The 22,386-nt window shown below is 43.4% G+C and overlaps 1 protein-coding gene across 4 annotated transcripts in view; it reads right to left on the bottom strand.

The window, feature by feature from the left end:
* CSNK1A1 (casein kinase 1 alpha 1) overlaps positions 1 to 17,051 on the bottom strand; it is a 35,496-nt gene extending 18,445 nt beyond the window's left edge. For 3 of the 4 annotated variants that reach the window (XM_063349601.1, XM_063349603.1, XM_063349602.1), the window contains exons 1-4: positions 16,447 to 17,051; positions 15,529 to 15,635; positions 2,984 to 3,110; positions 1,089 to 1,187 (exon numbers count right to left, since the gene is read on the bottom strand). In XM_063349601.1, coding sequence (XP_063205671.1) covers positions 1,089 to 1,187; positions 2,984 to 3,110; positions 15,529 to 15,635; positions 16,447 to 16,569 — 456 coding nt within the window. In that variant the 5' untranslated portion in view covers positions 16,570 to 17,051. The remainder of the gene's footprint in view (positions 1 to 1,088; positions 1,188 to 2,983; positions 3,111 to 15,528; positions 15,636 to 16,446) is intronic. The other variant, XM_063349604.1, reaches the window with a different exon arrangement.
* Positions 17,052 to 22,386: the final 5,335 nt, after the last annotated feature.

Below are 22,386 nucleotides of genomic sequence, written 5' to 3'. Positions count from 1 at the left end.
ACCTCTTCAGACAAGAGCTGTTATCTCATGTTAATCAAGCTTCCCCCTTCTAACATTCATGGCCCTGAAGTTGGCATTCATACAGGCAAACAAAGGTAAACATTTTAAATGCTAGCAGTACCTACAGAGATGAGACATTCTCTGATGGCATACAGAGAAGATAAGTGGGAATCTTGCTTCCAATAAATAGCTTGATCACGTACATTTGTCCTGAAGTTAATTTCTATTAAGTAGCATGCTTAATGCATTGCCAATGCTGCCTGTCTGCCCGAGCTCGACATACAAATTGCAGGATTAAGCATATTTCACTCAAGAGAGCTAAAAATAAAACCCGGTTTTCTTCTATATAAGGTTTTCAACGGGAAACATGCACTTCTGACTACGTTTACCCATCCAAACAAGTGCAACCACCTCAGCCCACCCTCCCTCCCCCCTGCTTTTTTTTCCCCCCAAAGTAAATTGAGAGCAGCTTTTTGTTGTACAACATATTCAGGTACTCTACAACTTAACAGTTTTCCATGAACATATTGGCATAGTTTCATTTATTTATAAAGGCAATTGATCTACATGTTGGCTATTAGTTGTATCCACAATTCTGATGGCTGAAGAGTTCTCTTTACCAGTCTGTCACTGGTAGATTTAATGCCCTGATGACTGGTAGGTCAGGTGCTCCCTCGTTGGCACGGATTCTTTTCATCCCAGGAAGTCAGCCCCAAAGCCAAAGATAAGATTTGACTTTATCATTGAGGAAAAAAAATGCTATTACAACAGTTATCTCTATAATGAAACTCCATCATCGAGAAAAGTAGCTAAGTATTCTCTAGGCTTAGTTTATAATCTTGTTGCAAGCCTAGAAATCATCTTGGTATCAAGTGCCTCTCCCAAGGTGGGTCAGAGATCCACATGCGTATGCCACTGCATTTAGAAATGGACATTAAGAAATCCAAGTTCTCTCGAAGAATCATGGTTTAGTATCCAAAACGTCAGTTTTAAAAGGTTTTAAAAGGGTTTTAAAAGGTTGTGCAGCTTGAACCAAGTAACATAACCCATTCCCTTTGGATCTTTTAAACAAAGAGCATTAGACTAACCTTATTACAGTGACGCCCAATACCCATTAGGAAGTTATCTGGTTTAATGTCTCTGTGTATAAAATTCTTTGTGTGCACATATTCAATTCTACTGATCATCTGTAAAAAAAACACAGCAACAACAAATCAGGTAATATTTCAGTGAGAACAATACAATTCACTTAAACTTTCAATGAAAGTATGAATTTTTAGTGTTACCTTCCTCTGCAACTTCAGTTTCTATATTTGCTTAATAAAAGCCAAGCGGGTTTGGTTTTTTTTTAATGCTGTTCAAATAAATTTATCTTTCTTGTACATTAAAATCCCATTACCTTGGTCAGTAAGCAGAAGATTAAATACCTGAAACTATTTCCCAAACATTCACGTGCATGTTCTAGAGAGCAATTTCTTTTTCTTACTTCAAACAAAGGTCTTCTATACCTACCACAAGACAATTTTAAAGTTCATTCCCTCCCCCGTCCCAGTTACTCATTCATCTGGTTATTCATTCATCATCAAGCGTCACTTTTCCAGGTAACAGTTTTCAGGGAGCAAGTAACAACTTGATTGTGGCCCATACTGTCATATCTAGGCTACCATGATCCAGGAATCATAGGCAGCAGTAAACACACAGAGAAACTCCTGACACATCTGTATCATCATATACAGTCACACAATTTCCTGTGCGTGAGATCACAGTACATGCATTGATGTGGTACAGCTTTCCAGCTACTAAAACACTCTTCACACAGTCTTCAGTGAGTTGAATTGTTACAATATCATGCCCTTGACAGCTGTTCTACTGGACTATGCCCTAGAAGCCTGTTCCATGCACTGATATCATACATCCCATCTATGTTTCCCGGATGAGAACTAATTAGTGTTTACCATCCAAAAGAATACTGCACAAAAACCATACAAATTCCCTGGAGATGCTCTAACACCCAGGCTCCAGATAACTGAGCAGGCAAATGGCTCTCTAAAGCAAGCACACCACTCAAGGCAGCTGAGAACAGGGACAGCTGACCTTGTCTCCATACAAACACTGTGAGCTTCCTTGGCCAAGAGCCTGGGATTCTACAAGCATCTGGCTAAGTGACAACTTGATACTAACATCAATTACGTAATATTAGATGAAGTTTAAACTACCATTGAAAATTCAACTCAAGAAATCCCTACTGCCTTTCAAACAGCAGAAGACAGCAGAATCAAGCCATCTATTAAATAGCAAGAAATAAACATGGCCAGCCATTTCAAGTGCTGTACTCTCATGACCAAGTTAAAAATCTCAATGCTAGAAAAAGACTAAGCCTCATGCCTTAAGTAACAGACCTCAGTTTTAGAGGCCTTGATTAAGTTTGAGGTAGAATGGCATCTCCTCTAACAGTTTTAAGAACTGTCTTTAAGCACCACAACCACCAAAATCATATTTATTAGCTGATGGTCTGGTACTAGAAGTTACAGGAGGTTGGGAGTGCATAGTACCATTCAATAAGAACAGACCCACAGACTTGCACGTTGCCCACCTGTCAGCACTGCGGGCCAACATGTAACAGGTTTCCATTGAATCAGATCAGCCATAACTAGAGACTGCTCCAGACCTTCTAATACCACCCCCATGGCTGGTATCAGGAGTTAATCCACCCATGTTAGTCCCAACACTTTAAAAAAGTTGCAATTGTTAGATCTGCAGCATCAAGGAGTTGGTATCTGTGCTGCCCTCCCACTACAGGCCTACATTCACTTTGCATGCCATAGCACACAGAAGCCACCATTACTTCGTTCCTATATAGGTCAAGTGTTCACTTGGCTATATACAACACTGCATAACACATTATTTAACCCACTTAAAGAGAACCACATCGCACAAAATGCTTTAGGGTTTTTAACTTCATCACAGTAAGATTTGTACGTACCTGGTCTGCTAACATAAGTACTGTTTTCATCGTAAACCTGCGAGAACAGAAGTTGAATAGGTCTTCAAGACTGGGACCAAGAAGATCCATAACTAGAACATTGTAGTCCTTTTCTTGACCATACCACCTGCAACAAAGGAAATTACTCAGCATTAGCAGGAATCCTGATGCAGCCCAGGACACCATTAGCCCTCTTGGCTGCAAGGGCACATAGCTGGCTGATGTTCAATTTGAAAGCTTGGGCTAGTAGTGTCTTATTTTTCCTAGAAACAAAGTCTGAGGACAAAACAGAATACACAAGTTGTCAAGTGTGTGTGCACACAATTAATTTTCCCTTAAGAGGAAACACTACTACACTTTAGCAGCAACTGAAATACCAAACGCCAAAATCAAAATGCAATTAAATCAGAAGCCATTACATGTTAATATACTGAGGTGTACGTATAAAGTCTGAATTGAAATTCATCTGCAGAACACCTTACACTCCTGTCATTGTTTCCTGTGTTATTTAACTTCATAGAATATCTTTAAATGCTTTAGGCTTTGTTTTCAGCTATGACCAAAGCAGCTCACAGTTAACTCAGACTACCTCTTCATCCAAGTTTAACAAATGGCAATCAAGTTCTACTGTCCTATTAAGTAGAAGATAAAGGCTTTTCACCAGGTTTTCAACATCTTCAATGGAGAAACACTTAAGTGTCTTAAAAGCAAAAATACACATGTAGCAATATATCAATTGCAGCCAGACTTGTGATAACCACCTTTAAGTATCTGATACATCAATTTGGGGCAAAAGTGCACACCAATGCTGTGAGAACAAGCAGAAGGCCTCACATGCATACTTCTCCTTCCAATCCATGTCTAGCATTTCTATCACAATATTGCTTTATGTTATCTTCAACTGTATTTCACCACTTAAGCTGCCTGAGAAGACCTGGAGTCACACCCTTCACTTCCGCAAGTCTCAGTGGTGAATTTCAGGACCTGAATATTCTTCTCTATAGTCCTTCTACACATTCCAGATAGCTATAGTTAAGTGAGAGGTGCATGTGAAAAACTGTTTATGAAGCTGTACTGAGTACTAGTACATCATCGTAAAGATTCAACACCATATCGATCAGAAGGCTACATTTTGCCTTTGCTAGGCACCTAGTCTTTATGACAAAGGCCTAGTACCAGCAGTCAATGGACAAGGCACTAACCAGCCACCTCCTGGAGGAGTCTTGAAGTTTCCAAGAACAGTGATGCAGGGAAGATACACCAAGAACATATCACATAAGAGCAAGCAGATAAAAAAAAGAATTAAAATGAATCAATATTCAACTCAAACACAGTAGTAGCTGGTGCTTAAATATCTGTATAGACATTTTACTTCCACTTTAGGCAATGAATCCAGGAGACTAATGCATAGCTGTCTGGAAAATAGTTGCTGGCTGATAAAGCTGGCAATTTCCTTGGTACTCACAGGATTCCCAGCTTAGCAAGGGTAGTAAAGTAAAATGTTTACAAAACCACAGAGAAAAGATTCTATATTTGGATTTCTTTCAGGAACTACTGGCCTGTACCTTCCCACTTTCAGGATTCTAGTAGAAACCATGGACTTCATAATGCACTGTTATAAACTTGAAAAAAGTTATATATGAGCTGTGGATCATACTCATTGTTTTATAGGTCAGTCTAGGACCTTTATTCATTCCCTACATGAAAAGGGGATGTAGAAAATGTGTATTTTGAAAGCAGTCATTCAAATGAAATGTCAACAAAAGTTTTCCTCCAATGTGATAATGGCCATACCAATACTGTAAGTACTATTTAGCAGTTTTTGCCTTCTAAAAATCAATTGAATGTACTATGATGTACAAAAACCCCCAAACTTACAAGTGACTCCATTACAAAAGCATGCTGATAATGTTATTTGATAGAGTCTGTAATTTATGAAAAGGTTAATATTCACACTGCAACCTGACACTAAGCCATGAAACATATGCATTTTGAGAAGACCTGCCCAGCTAGGCCCTTTTAAGGACTGATCAGAAGCTAGTTTCAACTGCAAGAGCAACCAAGAAGAGTATTTAAAAAATGCAAAAGTTCTCAAGCAACTACAAACCAGCTTCAGTTCAAGAATTACCGACTATGCCTGCAAATCTATTTCTTGGTTTCTATCAAAGTCACGAACACAAACGGCTGAGTAGTTTTGACAAGGCTCTATCAACAACTCCATAGGTCACAGTTGAAAACGAAACATTATGGTCATCTAGAGCAATGAAAACTGGACCAAATGACCTGTCTAGTTATTGCCATATGAAATTTAGGTTTGTTGTGAAAAAGTCTAAAGAATAATGAGCTGAATTGAAACATTCTAAGGAGTAAATCAAGAACTAGATAAAATATGATTTTCTTCAAGAAACTGAAGTCCAATTCAGATGCTGAATGTAATTGTTCAGTACAGTAATGAATCAGTGCCCAAGAGACTGCAGTATATGGGAAAAGGATCAAAGATCAGTCTTCAACTGAGCTAAGAAAATTTAGTTACAGCATCACAGAAAGTGAAGCTGATGAAAAGAAAACCTGCCCTGGGAGCTACATTTTAAAAAGCATTTGGTTCCTCTATAGGGATCTCTCTGCTTAGTAAGTGCAGTAATTCAGGTTGATTGCACAACCTCCATTTGGCCTACTTCTGCATGCGCACAAGAAAATTTTCATCTCCTGACCATTTTGCACTAGTGGGAAGCAGAACCATCTGCAAGACAAGATAGGACTTCTTAGCATTTTATTTTCATGTTTACCTGCCTGTAATTCCTCACAGAAGACTGCCACATCTATTCATTTCACTACTGGCACCTAAACCTTCTGCTAGGTTATTGGAGTAACTTGTCCTTTATTTACTATGCTAACACTGCAAGTAAGTTTTCATTTCCCTTGGAACATTTCCAGGGAAAATGGGATTAAGTAGTAAGGCCACATCGTGTCCATTCAAAGTCCAGTAGCTGCTACTACTGGCAGCTCTGAGTAAAAACGTTAGAAGTCTTGGCTCTTCTTAGGAACCTTGGATATTACAATACATAAGAGCTTGGCAAGTACTCCTTGCTCCCACATTTGCATAATCAACATAAAATGGCTTATAAGCACACATTTTGGATAAGCACAGATTCAGAACACTTTGGCATGCAAGTATTAACACTACTTGACTAAAGTGCAAAACAATATGGCAACAAACTGAGTACAATTTTTAAAGAAAACCCCACTAGCATCTCAAAGAGAAATCTTCAGAAGTTCTAATACTGCATCAGCAATGAAACTTGGACTGAACTACAATACAAGGAAGCCCTCGGCAACTCTGAGATGACACTAGCATCTCAGAACACATCTATTCCACATGTCTGTTAGAGCTCCATGGACTTTTTTTTTTTTCAAAAGCACACCTGGAAGTACAGTCTCTCATACTCTCCTGTTGAGACAGCAACAGCATTAATGCATTTTAAGCAGGGAGAGGTTTGGAAGGTAGTGGAAAGTGGGAGCAAGAGATTTAAATACCTGACGATTCACTTTGGGTGGGTAATGACTCTGCATATTGCTACACAAAACGTATTATTTCAAAAGGAAAAGCTAAATTAATAGACTAGAAGGACTCACTGTTTCTCCAATTCAATCCCACAGTGCTGTATGTCCCATTACAAGGTACTTCCTAAATAAAGAATTTTGGTTCTATAGCACAGGTCTATTTATACCTCCTTATGCCAAAAAACCACACAAAGTATGGAACATTATCAGCCTTCACAAAGAACAACAGTAGATGGATCTTACTGAACACTACACAAAACATTAACAGGACAGCATTATTACTAAGAACTAAGTTTTATCCTTGAACAGGCAGGGTAATACTGTAACATCTGATACAGCTATTAAGAACCCTAGTCCATATTCGAGCTGTAAGGCGTGCCCAAGCTCATGCATGCACAAAAATGCTTCGTCATTCTCCCTTGCCTCATCTGCTTAAAGCTACAGACCAAATTGCTACAGATCAGTTAGAATACAGTAAACATCCTTTAGAAGCCTTCCATTTAAGAGCGATTAAAGATTGAACAGTGACCTCAGCTGACTTCAGTGACTTGTCTAATTTGAAAGATCAAGACTCACCAACCACATCAGCAAGTTTCCAAGTCATGGTTTATCAGCCTGATATTTTGCTTGTGTTTATACAAACAGCTAACTTTTTTTAATATCTTTAATTTCAATATTTGTAGCCCTATGCTGAACAACTAACTCACATGACAGTGGTTTGAAACTCTCCAGTTTCCAAATCCCATACAGTAAAGTGGGTATGATGCCAGATCACATGACAAGGAATGTTTACTTGAACTCATGTGGGGTGTGTTTGGTTTTTTTGTTTGTTTGTTTTTAAATTCCCTTGACTAACCTTGAGACAAGCAAGTGAAGTGCTGATGCACATCCAGCACTTAATAGCAAACACTGTAGTCAAGTCTACCCAAGCTTAAAATCTTTTTCTGTTTTCAGAGCTGCATCTCTCAAAAATTGTATGATGTCTATTTCAGCAGCCACATATTTCACAAATAAGGTCAGTGACAAAAGAAATGTTTGAGAAAGTGTTTGTTAATACTTTGTTTCATTTGTGTTTTGTGTGTTTTGTTTTTTTAACTGAGAAAACATTTCATTGGCTTATTATAATGTTCTCTCCACATCTAGTGTACCTTCCTATGAAAGGGTCAAATTGCAGTAGGTCAACAGAATTCAGGCACAGCCCATGAAATTACAGGCCCAGTTTCAGGCTACTGTACCACTTACACAACTTCAGTAGATAACCAGAAGTTTCATCCGACACATCGGCACTTGTAACAACAACCAAGGTAACAAAGCCAGCACAATTATCAAAGCTGTGTGAGCTGGTCACACGATGAATGAAAGAAAAGACTTCAGAAGCTTCACATGAAAAAAAAAATATCTCAAATTCAGATCAAGATGAACTAAGCTACTGCATAACTCTACAGCTGTTAAACACTGGTAACAAAACTCCAAATCCCATGCACTCTGAAACCATGAAGGCATTAAAGGCATTGTCAGCATTAGCATAACGGCACGCCATTTTGACTACAGCATATTATATCCAAAACCAGAACATCAGCTCAGTGTCACAAAAAAGTGTTCCTACTGCCAGAGCAACTAGAACAAGACTATTTTGTTCCAGCACAATAAAAGCTCTCCTCAATCAACACCTGCTCTGCCAGGTAACCAATCCTCCACTAAAGGCTTCCGTCAATTTGATCACTGATTATTCCAGTGGAGGCTGTGGCGATCTGGAATTACAAACAGAACTGCAGAAGGTCAAGCTTTTGTGAGACAAAAAAAATATCTCCTGGTGTCTCACCGCAAGGAAGTACAATGCTTCTGTGACAAGACTGGAATAGTTAAACTCAAGACTTTATAGACTTCCAGAAAGTCTTTGCAGTCACATTTGAAAAAAAAAAAAAAGGCTGATTTAGACTTCTTTAATATTACATAAGCTTTTGCCACCTTCACAAGTCAGTATGACTCTATATGACTACTCCGTCTAGTCCTACGCAATTAAGTTTCCCAGCACTTGGGCTTTCAAACACCAAGTGGAAGAGTTCACGCGACATAAATGGAGATTGACAGAAGAACTAAAGTGGATTAAAAAAGCTATTAAAACAAAAAGTGTACAGTGAACAAAAGCTGGAAAGAATTTACTACTGGAATTACCTGAGATCACCTTATTAGTAAGTTTGACAAGTCAGCAGGCACATGAGGGTGAATATGCAAGTCTGGAAGGCCTCATGAACACAAAGGATTCAGACATCCTACAGAAAACCAAATGACACTGAACTGATGAACACTCTGGAACTGTATTCCATTTCTGCAAGCACTAAGTCATTTATACAAAAGTCTCTGAACTAGGCATTAGTCAGATGATGTGACTGAAGAGCAAACACAGCCCTCCCTATAATCATATAGCTCTAATATCAGGCATCACTGAAAAATAATAAGTAAGCCTAACCAGTAAAAATACAGGTATTCTACATAGAAACTGTGAAGCAATCTGTATCAATGCTTAAGGTGCTGACGTGCAAGCCCTGTCACCAACATTCAGGAAAGGAAATCCAAATCAGAACAGTGACAGAAAAGAGACTTCAAGAAAGATGGGAAGATGGTGACCCCTGTAATCACGTATTCAAACAGCTCAGCAAGGCAGCCACAGAGTTATGCGACTATTCTTTATAGATGCAGGAGGACTGTAATAGGGAAAAGGTTATTAATAAAAAAAAAATCAGGGAAGAGTAAATGGGAGCTGACTGCTTACGGGTACAAACATTTATCTTTAGGCACAGAAGCGCGCTTGCTCTGACAGAATCATGAGCACTGCTGTGACAGCCTAGAAAGTTTTAACGCTGCACCTGACTGATTCACAGAAAGAATAGCTAGTTGTCCAAAACAGGTGCTGATTTGGACCAAAGTGATCCCATCTGGTCCCATATTCTAGACCTCTCAGGACAGACAATTAACTATTAATAATGTTTCAGACAAATCAGGAAGTATATTCTGCCTGTAAAAAGATACCAATCTGAGCCCTAACAAATACTGAAGCAACATGTGTAAGAAGTAATCTATCATCATAAGATTTGTGTCTAAAATGCCACATATTTTTTATTTCCAGCTTATTCCCCCGAAGCTGGAAAAGCAATTCTTAACTGTTAGCCAGCTAGGAGTAATATAAATGAACTCAACATAATATGGCATGACTGAAATACCGAAGTGGAATATTTAGCAGATGTCATCTAACATTAGTTGCTATGGCGAGTATGAATTAGGCCACCCAAGTACTAAATAAAGAAGCAGCAATGAACACCCTACACTATGAAGTTAGATAGACTCTATAAATAAAATTCTGTATCATTTTTTTGCACAGTTATGAGAGAAATATGAATACATGAAGTGTGCCAGTGCAACTCATCTCCTAAGCAATCAGGTCATTTCATCTGCCTGGTGTAGTGTTGCATACATACTTCCACGTAGTTGACTTGCTGTTTTGCTAGCTGTTTAATGAAGTACATTAACACCTGGCAGGAAGCGAGGAGAACATAAGTTTTTTCCATGAAAGTCAGAAGGCAAGCCATTAATCGGCAGTAGGTGTAGGAAACATTGCTGAGGAAAAGAGTGTTTCAGTAGCACCTCCGCTGATCACCTGTTCCAAATAAGAGCAACCCTGAACAAAACTGCATACTTTCACAGCTGTTTCTGCAAAGGCTGAGCTAACACAAGGAGGAAAAAAGGAAAAAAAAAAAACAAAATCAAAAAGGGAAAACTTTTTGTTTTCAAACTGTGGTCTCTCTCAGATGCTTTTAAAGAGTCTGCAAAGACCAATTAAGACAGAAGTTCAGATTGTTATTAAACAAAATCTGTTTCATGTTTTAAGACATTCATTCTCGCCATCGAAAAATTTTAGGTATTAATTTAGAAGACTAGTTTCAATTTTACCTTGAGCTACCAGAATAAGAGGCTTCCTCTTATCTACTACAGTGGTTCTGCCCTTCAGCATGCAGCCTTAAGTAATAACAGATTAATCCATAGGAGACTATGCTAGAACCTTCCTCCTCACTACTTGCAGACCTAGATGAAACTATGTCTTACCAACGGAGAGACAACAGAGAACTTTTCAGACTTTATCTGACTACTATTCTGGGTTTGTTTTGGTGTGTTTTTTTATATTGGGGGAATCATTAGGGGCATTATTTTTTGTTTGTGGGTTTGGTGGGTATTTTTCTGGTAGTGTTTTTGGTGGCTTTTTTTTATGATACAGGAAATTGTTAGGACTGAGAGAGGTGTATTTACAGATTTTTAAGCACTGCTTAAAGAGATCAAAATTTGAAGTGCTCAAGGAAAAATCATTTGTGAGAACCCTAAAATTACCAAACTTGACCACGTTTTTCCATTACATGTCTTATTTAGTGTGGATGAATACAGGCAGAATCTGTTACTAACAGATTAACCAACAACACAGCAGTAAGAACAGAAGAATAAAAATTGTAGATGCCTTTACAGATATTATTTTTTTTACCACAATCTTTAAAATATACATCACTATTTAGAAGATTGTGTAGTGATACATGGGTGGCAATACTGAATTTCTCAACATCAAACTATTTTGCAAGAACCTACTGCATTGAAAAGTTCAGAACTGTAAGGATTTACTTGCTCAGCTTGCAAGCATTGCAAAAAAATTGCTATGTCAGTAGCTTTTGTTTTTTAAACTTACAAATGACTAAACCTAAATATCACATTGATAAGCCTCACACACTGTGCAGTATCTCTTTGGCCTTGCCCACAGAAGAATACAGGCACTATCTTTTTCACATTCACTAGGCTCCTCTTCCTGCTCTTAAGTGCAACACTTCTAATACATTACCAATAGCCCTGCTGGTCCCAGCACAGCTGTTTTACATTTGAAACTGGTAACACAAGTTATCCCATGGTATTGTCAGGAGAGACATTTAAAGCCCACTTTTCTTTCAAAAGTACATCTGGAAGTACCTAAAGGTAGTCTTCATAAAGGCTACAAGCAATAGTTGACAAACACCATAAATGGCAAAAATCAAGAGTGGCTATCACAGACAATTCAAACAATTGTTTTTGTCAAGAGTGCTTTAACATAGTTACACTATGAACAAAACAACATACAAAAAAGTTAAAAATCACCAAACACATTTTGCTGCATTCCTCCAAACCAGAACGAAGAATTTGGGAATAAACATAGGTAGTCCAAACTAATAGGATCAGTGCCCAGTTAACAAGATTACAGCTAAAAATGCTTTGCCACTGAAAAAGAGAGGGGAAAAAGAAAAAGACAGCTGATGGCTGAGAACAATGGGAATAAACCCAGCAGAATACTGCAGACTTTGCATTGTGTCCTAAAGGCAGATCAGATTGTTACAATGTTAAGCTTGGTTCAAGAGCCTTTTGTGAAAAATGAAGGTAATAATTAACAAAAATTCATGCATCAAGAATATACCACAACTTAAAAGTCTGTAGAGCATTTATATAAGGTTTTGTGAAACTCCAGAGACAAGTTCAGAAACTTTGCTACTCTTTCGGGCAACAACAACAGGCAGCGAAGTCAAAGATTTGCAAGTCTAAAAGGGTTTAGAATATTTAGAGAACAACATTCCAATCTAGGTTTTTGCTAGTTTATGTGAAAACAACATGTTTTGTTACAGTGGGAGTACCAAGGCCCCTTATTCGCCCTCCACAACAAGTGAGGGCTCACCGTTGACCCCACAGAAACAGTACTAACAATCTTTTAAGTCCCAAACTGAGATTTTGCTCATTAGCTTTCTTGCAATCAGCCAGAAAGGCCATCAAATAAACCATAAAAAAATTGCTTGGTTCTAGATAATTTAAGTGACACTCCAGATATGCCATCTTATAATTACTAAGTCTGCAATCACATCTAAAGGGACAAATTCAGTTTTAAGAACAGGTGCCCAAAATGAATGAGCAATTCATACCTCACCTATTATTTCAGCTTTGTGAGTCAAAAGAACCACAGCAGACCACTTCAGTAAGGCAAAGCCACATAACATAATTTCTAGTAAGTTGATCTTGGCCACTGTGTTACTCAAGTAAATGAAAAGTAGAGAACAAGTCTCTCATTCTTAAATGAGGAATGCAAGATTATGCACCTCTGTTTCCCAGATGCGTAGCACTGAGATAAAAATGCTGCTAAACCCAGCTTATACAGCACAGCAATTGGAAAAGCTTAGAATGATTCTTTAATCTTTCTATCAAATGTTCTGTTTATGCTGTTGTTGTTTAAAGGTGTCACATTACAGAAATTTTAACAAATGTATTGATAGATTTTCCTTCAACTTGATTCATCCTTCTACATACACTGAGCCAAGAACAGCTTATTCTGACTTGACAGCATACCATTATAAAACAATGGCAGAACACGTATCATCAATTACACATGCAAAGTGACCTAAGTACAAAGTCATACATTCTCTCAGCTTAGCTGCTGTCATAAACGCACATCAGAAAACCTTGAGTTGTCTGAAACAACATGCACAGTAATTTCACTTCGGCCCTAGTCTTCGTAATCACCCGTTCAAAGTCACATCTTTGCTAAGCACCTCAGAGATACATCTCGTTTGGTAGGTCAAGTCTTCCCCTCTTAGACTCAGAATACCATGGGTTCTGCTTCTACTAAACACATCACATTTTAACCTTTGTTGCAAGAACTGTGCTGGGCACCCTGCTCAGCTCCCTCAAAGAAGATTAAAGAAACATAAAAGTACTACTTTAGATTTCTTAAAGCATCACCAGATGTCATAGAGCAAGAAGACAACTAGTAACAGAAGCTTAGTCAAAGAACCTGTCAAGCAGCATCTGGTACATACAAAGAGATTTAAAATTAATGCTGCTTCTGAATACAAAAAAGGTATTTCCAAAAAATTTCGGAAAGCCACTTTTCTAGAAAAATACCAGAGATTAACACTGTAAGAACCTGAAAGTAAAAAACTTTAAGACTGCCATTATCAAACAGATCACACATTTTTAGCACAATGAGTTTATGAATCAATTTGAGTTGAGTATTGTCTCAGTTGTCCATTCTTATTCAGATTCTTGTAACCTTTATTATTTTGGGGGTGGAGAGAGGAGGACGTGTGTTAAAGAAAGGCTGCAGTTCCCCTGTGGTGGTGAGACTTCTAAACCACAGTCACTGGTTATACAGAAAACAAAGTCAGATATTAAAATGTCAAATACAGATGAAAGAAAACCTAAAGATGACTGCTGTTAACTGAAGCTAGAAGCAAGTTTCTCAACATGTAAGGTGACTTACAGTATTTCAGCTTTAAATAAAATGCTTTCACTGGGCATTTTAACCAAATCCAAGAATTTAAGTAGCAGCTCACTTCTGTTACATGGAAAAGTTGAAAAATTCGCAGCTTAGGCCTCCTTAGAGCACCAAACATTCATTTACTTAAAAAAAAAATAAATAGTTTAATGCCTGCTTTTCCAGTTTTGTGATGGAACACCTCATATCCACTTGCTTTGGCTGTTTTCCCAGTTATCCTTGTTTTAGCATGTAAGTATACTGCAATAGCTTTCCAAAATGCAATTTCTGTTCTTTCTGTTGTGAAATAAAGGCACCCATTTGAAGAAAAGAAGGAAACTGTAGTCTAAAATAAACTAAATCTGCTTTCACATAAGCAACTCTTTTTAAACTGCAAGTATTCTGCTTAATTCAGGTAGTTTTATTCTGTTCCTGCAAAAGGCTGGAGTGAATGAGGACAGATGGCCAAGACGACACTGCCTCCTCCACTATATAGCTCCAACTTACATTGAGAACTACAGCCAGTTGTGTTTGGAGGGGGGAAAGCGGATGAGGGGAGCTACTAACCTCAGAAATGCAGACTTGTTTTAGGTTTTGTTAAAATTAATACATGATCTAGAATATATCACCACTATGACCTTACAATAGGCCCTACAGGCCATTACTGATACAGGTGCACATACAGCAAAGTCTGGGAAGGGTTAACAAATTAAATGGAACCCAGAGTTTGACCCAATATCTAAATAGAAATTGTTTCTGCAACTCAAGGAAAAACTCCTTTATGCCATAGCGCAAACATAAGAAATACTAACTTTAAAAACAATTATTAATGAAGTCTAAGAAAAAGAGTAACTTTTTGTACAAAGACTTTCTGAAGAAAACTGAAGTTTCATTTAATCTATTCTGATGCATAGATTCAGTAGTTGGGAACTAACCCAGCATAACACATCAATAATCTCAAGAGAAATAACCCCTCCTAGTCTGCCGCAAGAGTGATTTTCTTCCAGATCAGGAAATCATTAAACACTATTGAAAGTTTCGGACAGAATATGAAACAAGGAAGCCACATAATGAGCAACTGGCAGGGAATAATCTTGGCACTTTAACTGTACGTAAATCCTAGTGACGCATCTGTTGCGGGTAACAGAAAGGGGCTGCCATTTCATTCCTGGTTGAGGTTCTCTGCAGTCTCAAGCCTTGCAGCACATAACTATGAAAGGAAAAGATACATGCCTGAGCACGTCCCTTGTCCCAACACGAGAAGGGGGAGGGTTAATCACGTCCATCCGCCATTTTCTAAGCGGAGGAGGAAGACATGTTGGAACAAAAAAAAAAAAGCAACAAAAGAAAGCAGCCATTTCCAGTATCGGCTCCAAACTCTCAACCTCATCAAGAACACTGGCTCTCACTGAAACAGCCTCACACTTTGTTCGAATCACGACAAGAATTTCTCACAGTTCAGGAACTGTTGAAGATCTCACTTTCAATGCACAGCAGGTAAGGACAAGAACAGACAGCGGGCCAGTGGAGAGGCTACCCAACTAGCTGTAGATGTTGGAAGGGCGCATTTTCCCCCAAAAGCCCAATCCCTCCCAGATAAACCTCTTTTTAGTGGTAGTGTCCTGCTTTACACTAACATTACAGAAAAGTCACTGTAATGGCATACGTGAACCATTCCTACCGTATATGTGGGATGCCAACTCCTCCCTGCAGAATCTTGTATAGTTTGCTTTCATACAGCAGCTGGGGATGTCTAGCCTTCTGAGACTCCAACTTTACAGCAACTTCCTACAGTGAGAGGGAACAAGGAGTCAGAGCAGAGCGTCCACCAAGCATAGCCTTGCCACTGAGGTTTAAGGGGCACAGCACTTCAATATCCCCCACACCCCTGCTGCAAATACTTTGAGGTATAAATTTTTTTTAAGCTCTCGGTGCTCAAAGTCCTGCATTTTGTGGCGTCTTCAAATAAAATCCATATCGTGATGATTTGTACATAAATATCCGTTCCAGGACAAGAAATTGAGCTGGAGATGTAAAATCTTCAGATCCATGTAAGTGAGGAAGAACATACGTGGGTGTTTCTTCTTTACAGCTCAGAGCCGCGAGTGGGAGGAAGAAAAAAAAAAAAAACACACCAAGAAAAAAAAGAGCTGAAGAAACAGGGAATCTTCTTTGTTTCTATTACTGTTGATGAAAACGAGACACAGTGTTCCCCAGCTAAGAGAGAGGGGGGGATAAATGACTGGTGGCAGAGGGGCGACTCCGGCCGCTCATAAAAGACAAAGTACGTTTTCCCACAATGGTGGCCTCCTCTCCCCAGCATTGCTGGGTGGGGAGAGACCACGGCCCTACTGTCAGAAGGGGCAGTGCCACCCCCTCTCAGGCGGGGAAAGCCGCTCAGCCCCAAGTCAAGCACCTTCACCCCCCGCCCCGCGGCTCAGCCACCCTGGCCAGATAGGGCCGTCCGGGGCCTCGAAGGCGGTGATAGCGGGGGCAAGAAGAGCAAAAACAGGCTTCAAAGTCAGCCTTAGGAGGGTTATGGCTGGTCTCCGGTTCCCCCCCGAGGTGCGGAAGGTGAGGGAGTGCGAGCCGCCCTTACCTCCCCGTTGGTGATGTTGATCGCCAAATAGATGTCCCCGAAGGAGCCCGACCCGATCTTCCGCACCAGCTTGTATTTGCCTCCGACAATGAACTCGGCCTTGGAGCCGCTGCTACTCGCCATGGCGAGGGGCGGCTGAGGGGCCCTCCCAGCGCTGAGGGGCTCGGGGGGTGAAAGAGGGCTCTACCGCCGCCCCAGAGGAAGGGGAAGGGGCAGGGGAGGGAGAAGAGGGGAGGGGAGGGGGGGGCAGAACAAGGAAGGCTGGTCCCGGCCGCTCAGCTCCAACCGGGCCCCTCCGGCGGGCGCCCCCCTCCGCGGCTCTGTCCCGCTCCCCGGCCGGGCGGCGCTCGGCGCTCGCCGCCCTCCAGAAAGACGCGAGGCAGCTGCCGAGGTGTTGCGAGGGCAAGGGAAGGGGAGAAGGGGGAGGGGAAGGGAAACGCGAAGCCCGCTGGCTCCGCCGGGTCCCGGCCGCCGCCGGCCCCTCACTCGGCCGCCGCCGCCATCTTGTCTCTCAACCGCTGCTACCGCGGACACAAAATGCCCCCAGCCTGCAGCCGCCGCTTCTTCACCGCGCGGGGCACGCTGGGAGCGGGGCGGGGCGGTGGCCGCGCACGCGCCGGGCGAACAGCGCCTCCTTGCCGCAGCACGCCTGCGCGCAGGGCGGGGCGAGGGCAGTGATAGGCCCGCTGCGCATGCGCGCGCACCGCCCGCCCTCACAGCCAATGAGCGGCGTCCCTCCTCACCCGCCCCCGCCCCGGGGGCGAGGCGCCGGCTAGTTGCGCGCATGCGCACTGCTCGGAGCCGAGCCCGGGCGGAAGACGGAGGAGAGACGCATACGTGCCCTCACCCGCTTCTTAAAGGGGCAGGCGCCTCCACCCCGCTTCGGCTGGGTCTGGGAGCAGGCGGGCTCCAAGGCTGCGAGGCCCCGCCTGAGGCTCCCGCAAGCCCCTGCGTCCCTCAGGCGGCGCGGAGCTCCTTGCCTGCCTGGGCAGCCGGGCGTGCGGCCTGGCTGGCTGCAAGCTGGCCACTGGTGTCGGGTTGGTCACCGCCATGACGCACGCCTCGCCTCTCTGATGTGGGGTTGCAGCTGAGCTGCTGGCGCCGTTTCAAGGTTCTTATCAAAGCCCAAACCCCGATCTGCGTGTCTGTTAATGGTCTGGTTTCATGTATAGATGAACTGACAGCAACCTGTCTCCTGCCCTCCTGCCGCCATGGCCCTGGGGCATCCACAGCCTGGCGGGTCGTGGGGCCGAGCTGAGGGGCCACCGGCGCCTTCCCCGCTCCTGTGCGTGCATCAACATCTGCTTCATTACCTTTCCCTGCTCGGTGTATCCCTCCGGCCTTCGGCCTCGGCCTGCGGGGATGGCAGCACACAGCACTACAGATCCTGGACCAGCCTCGTGCGTGTCTGCCGGGAGTTCTGCAATCCAGGTCGGGTTCAAGAGGAGCCCATAGAATCATCATAGACTCATAGAATGGTTTGGGTTGGAAGGGACCTTAAAGATCACCTAGTTCCAACCCCCTGCCATGGGCAGGGACACCTCCCACCAGACCAGGCTGCTCCAAGCCCCATCCAGCCTGGCCTTGAACACCTCCAGGGATGGGGCAGCCACAGCTTCCCTGGGCAACCCAGGCCAGTGTCTCACCACCCTCACAGTAAAGAATTTCTCCTAATATCTAATCAAAATCTTCTCTCTTTCAGTTTAAAACAGTTACCCCTCATCCTACCATGACACTCCCTGATAAAGAGTCCCTCCCTAGCTTTCCTGTAGCCCTTTTATGGTCTCCCCGGAGCCTTCTCTTCTCCAGGCTGAGCAACCCCAACTCCCTCAGCCCTCACAGCAGAGGGGCTCCATCCCTACGATCATCTCCGTGGCCTCCTCTGGCCCCGTTCCAACAGGTCCATGTCCTTCTGCTGTTGGTGGCCCCAGAGCTGGAGGCAGCCCTGCAGGGGAGTCTCACGAGAATGGAGCACAGGGGCAGAATCCCCTCCCTTGCCCTGCTGGCCATGCTGCTTTTGATGCAGCCCAGGATGCGGTTGGGTTTCTGGGCTGCGAGCACACATGGCCAGGTCATGTTGAGCTTCTCATCCACCAGGACCCCCAAGTCCTTCTCCTCAGGGCTGCTCTCCATCCATTCCCTGCCCAACCTGCATTTGTGCTTGGGATTGCCTTGACAGTGTGGCCCTGTGGCTCCCTTGCAAGGACCATGCTGCAGGCAGAGCCACCCGGCATGGCCACAGCTCTTGGCCCGCAGCCCCCACTTTCACGTGGCCGTTACACCCGGCTCCTCTCCTTCCCCAGATTACTTTGACCCAGCAGCTCATGCTCCAGGAGTTGTTTCTTGCAGTCTGTCAAAACCGAGCTCTCCTCCGTTGCCCCCTCGCTCAGCGCTGTGAGTTTTTCCTTTGCAGGAACACAAAACTGTGAATTCCCAGTGACTCATCATCACTCCCTGTCAGAGCAGCGTCTTCTGCTGTGCAAGCCTACATTTGGGAAATGATTCAGTCTGCAGGAGAAAGAAAGCTCCTGCAGTAATGTAGCTCATGTATGTAGAAGGAAAGACTACTCAGGGTCTCTACTTTTAAGGGGGTCAGTCAGAGAAACTGCTTTCCAGCTTGCCTGGTGCACCCAAAGCCATGAGGATAATAAAAAGTTCGATTTTAAGACTAGTCTATGCACAGATTTTTTGTAATAGTTAACTACTATTTTGGAAAAAAGTGAGATTAAAAGATCCAGATTAGGACACTGCTATATCGGTGGGAAGTTTTTCGTATAAAGGTAGAGGAGTCCTCTTAACAGAACAGCATCCACACTGTGAGAGAGGCTTTTATTGCACTCACCATGTTGCTTTCTAGCTTGGTAAAGGCACGGTGGTACAAACACTTTCTATCTGCACAAGTGCAAAAAAGTCCTGGCTTGTGTCCATCTGGCTGTTAGGCAGCGAGGGAAGTCAGTGATTTGCCTGTGTTTCTTCCTGCGGTGGACTCCGTCAGCTCCATAGTGAGGCACCAGGAGGAATGAAGAAGGAAGACGAGCAGCCAGCAACGCTCTGAACTGCAAATATCAGCTCCAAGTTCCCCTTGTGTTTCAGGGAGCTTAGATCCAAGGTTTTACTACAGGTCTTGCCGCACCTCTAGTAAAAATAAAATGCAAAGGATTCAATATCAGCCCAGATCGTGCCAGATGCACCAGAATGAAAACGATGCTCCGAGAGCGAGCTAGCCTCCAACTCATTCCCACCTCGGTTCTCTCAAGGAGCATTTGTGCAAGCAAGAATATCTGCACTCTTGTCACTCAAAAGCAATGTGGGTCTTGTGCGGAGGAGCTCAGATACATCACACGCTACTTAAGGGGGCTGGAGTTTCAAGGGCAAATGAGGTATCTTTAAACATCACACTCATTTCTAAATGCAGAGCCCCTGTGTCCTCAGTTGCCCTCACGTTGCTGTTAATGGTGATTTGCAGACAGCTTAGGACTGATGTGCACTTAGCAGCCTTTGGGGTTTGGTTGTTTGTAATGGTTGCTCTGGATGGGATTTGAGCAGTTTGGAAGCGTTTGGCTTGAGTCACGTATCCTTGGAGGAGCTGGAAAAACAGGTCTGCAGCTCCTGGCCAGTAAATAGACAGCGCCTGGGTATGCAGGAGAGCAGGATCTCCTGGGCTATGCAATGCTGCCACCTCCTGCCTGCCAGGGGACATCTCTGTGTCCAGGGGACACTGCCGGTGTCTGGGGCCAGGGGACATCACACAGGACAGGGACTGGTCCAACCATGCCTGGTGCAAACGCACCCAGGCACGCATCTTCCCCAGAATGTCTGCAGTGCTGACCAGTAGTCAGCATTAGGTATTTTTTTGTCTTGGTCATTTTTAACATGCATTCACTAATGGGTCCTACAGCAGGGATGGGAATGGGAGAATTCAAAGGAGGATCAGTCTAGGCAATGTGGGAAGGGCTGCCGGACAGGAAAGGGATGGCAGAAGTCAGCCAGCATAAACCAGGCTAAAACCGGGACACACAAGAGGTGGAAGACCTACCAGCACCGCTGCAGCTCTATCACCCCTGGCCGGGAGCAGTGAGGATACCTGTGAACACCCTCCTGCACTGGGACCAGGACTGTGGGGAACACCTCCGCCCCGTCTCCAGATCTGCAGCTCCAGACATCCTCATGTTTATCGGACAGGTGAAGGATGAGCTGGAGACCCCGTGTGCCAGCATCCCACTGTGTGTCACGCTGAGATGACCTCAACCTGTTTCCCGTTTCCTCACTCCCGTGGTCGCAGACCACATCTGTTTGTGGGCTGGGGACATCATGTTGGATCCTACCTTTCAGATTTACATCTCAGCCACTCCAGGGCTCTGTTCATATCTCCACAGGTAGCAAGGAGAGGTTGGTTTAGTTTCAGAGAAGAGGAAAGGTGCATGTCTGTTTCTGGGTAGGCAGAATTTAATGCAGTGAATGAACAGCACTACTCAGAGCGTGAGGTTGGAGGAGACATGTAGCTGCATGAATCCTAGGTGTCCAGAAGCTGATCAGATCTGGAGGTAGGTCTCACCTGGTGTGTTGTCCCCTCCTGTGTCAGGACAAAGTCCACCTCTGCAAGACATTTTGCTCTTTTTTATTTTGGCCCACAGATGTGTTCTGTCTTCATGGCATGGTGCAGGAAAATTCCCCTCCTAGCCCCTTGCAGAAAACCAGATCCTATGGCACGGCATTTGGGGTTTGCCTTGCTGAACAGTGGAGATACTGACAGTCTGAAAGCCATCGGGGCCTTGTAAAAATCCTGCCACCACCTCTGCCTTGGCGGTTGTGTCCTGAGTCTTTAGGAAAGCACAGAAGTTGGTAAAGACAAACACGAACAATATCAAGATCAGTACAAACATAAAACCCATGGAGATGCTGATTGGATTTAAAATTATATCAATTAAAAGCGCTGAAAATGTAAGTTGGGAGGGGAATTGTAGGCTGTGGTTTCACAGCAGCTGGCCTGATCTGACTCACTGGTGCTCATACAGGGTGGTCTCACTTCTGCGTCCTTCTCCCCTCCTACTCACCCCGCTCCCAGTGCTCAGCTCTGGCGGCTCCTCAGAACCTCTGTGGTCAGTTCAGCTCTCCAAGCCTACAGAAAATTGTCTAAATGGTTCCTCTTGGTGTTTTCTCTGGGTTAATGTTCTGCCAGACTAGTGACTTGAATGGCGCAAGGAGCTCCAGGAGACAGTGCAAGGGTTGTCCCCTGTTGGCAATGACATGCTGTCGGCCAAAACACCAGATGGGAGCGATCATTGGGAAAATTAAAGAAACATCCCCTGCTGCCTGGAAAGGCACTCTGCAGACACCCAGGAGAGAGCACGAGAATCGTTGAATTCACTGCTAACAGGGAGAACATCAGCCTCATCACCACCACCAAAGAGGATGGGGTGAGCTGGACAGCCAGAGCATCCGCAAGTTATTCTTTAGTTCCTGTTCATTATTATTTTTTGCTTCTTTCAGGGACACTGAGACAATGAAAGCATGTTTATGGCTGCATCACTTGGTAAAGTGAAAGGAATAAATCCCCTCTCTTCTCTTTCCAGAAGATAGGCCAGAAGTCCTGCTGCATGACCAAGCCTCCAGTGTGACTGGTCCTCCTTGATCCCCACATCCCTTATCCTTTATTTGTGCCTGCTTTGCAACTGAGCATCCCCAAACCTCTTAATTTGATCCCAGCAGAGAGGGGTGTTTTCAGTGTGATACACCAGCTGTTTGATGCAGCACTGATGGAGCAGCATCTTCTTTGCATGCTTGTGACCATGTCAGCAAACACGTGCTGCTGTGAAGTTGGAGCAGGAGGGAACTGCTCATCTTCCTGGGCAGCAGGGATGTCTCAGGCTCCTGAGGAGGGAGGAACAGTGAAATGACAAGCTAAGCAAAGTCATAATTGGAAAAGTCAAAGGCCATGCA

The sequence above is a fragment of the Chroicocephalus ridibundus genome, chromosome 11, assembly GCF_963924245.1.
Source record: "Chroicocephalus ridibundus chromosome 11, bChrRid1.1, whole genome shotgun sequence".
NCBI classification, from domain to species: Eukaryota; Metazoa; Chordata; class Aves; order Charadriiformes; family Laridae; genus Chroicocephalus; species Chroicocephalus ridibundus.
Note: the sequence above shows the minus strand (reverse complement) of the source record. Positions and strands in the feature narration are given on the sequence as shown.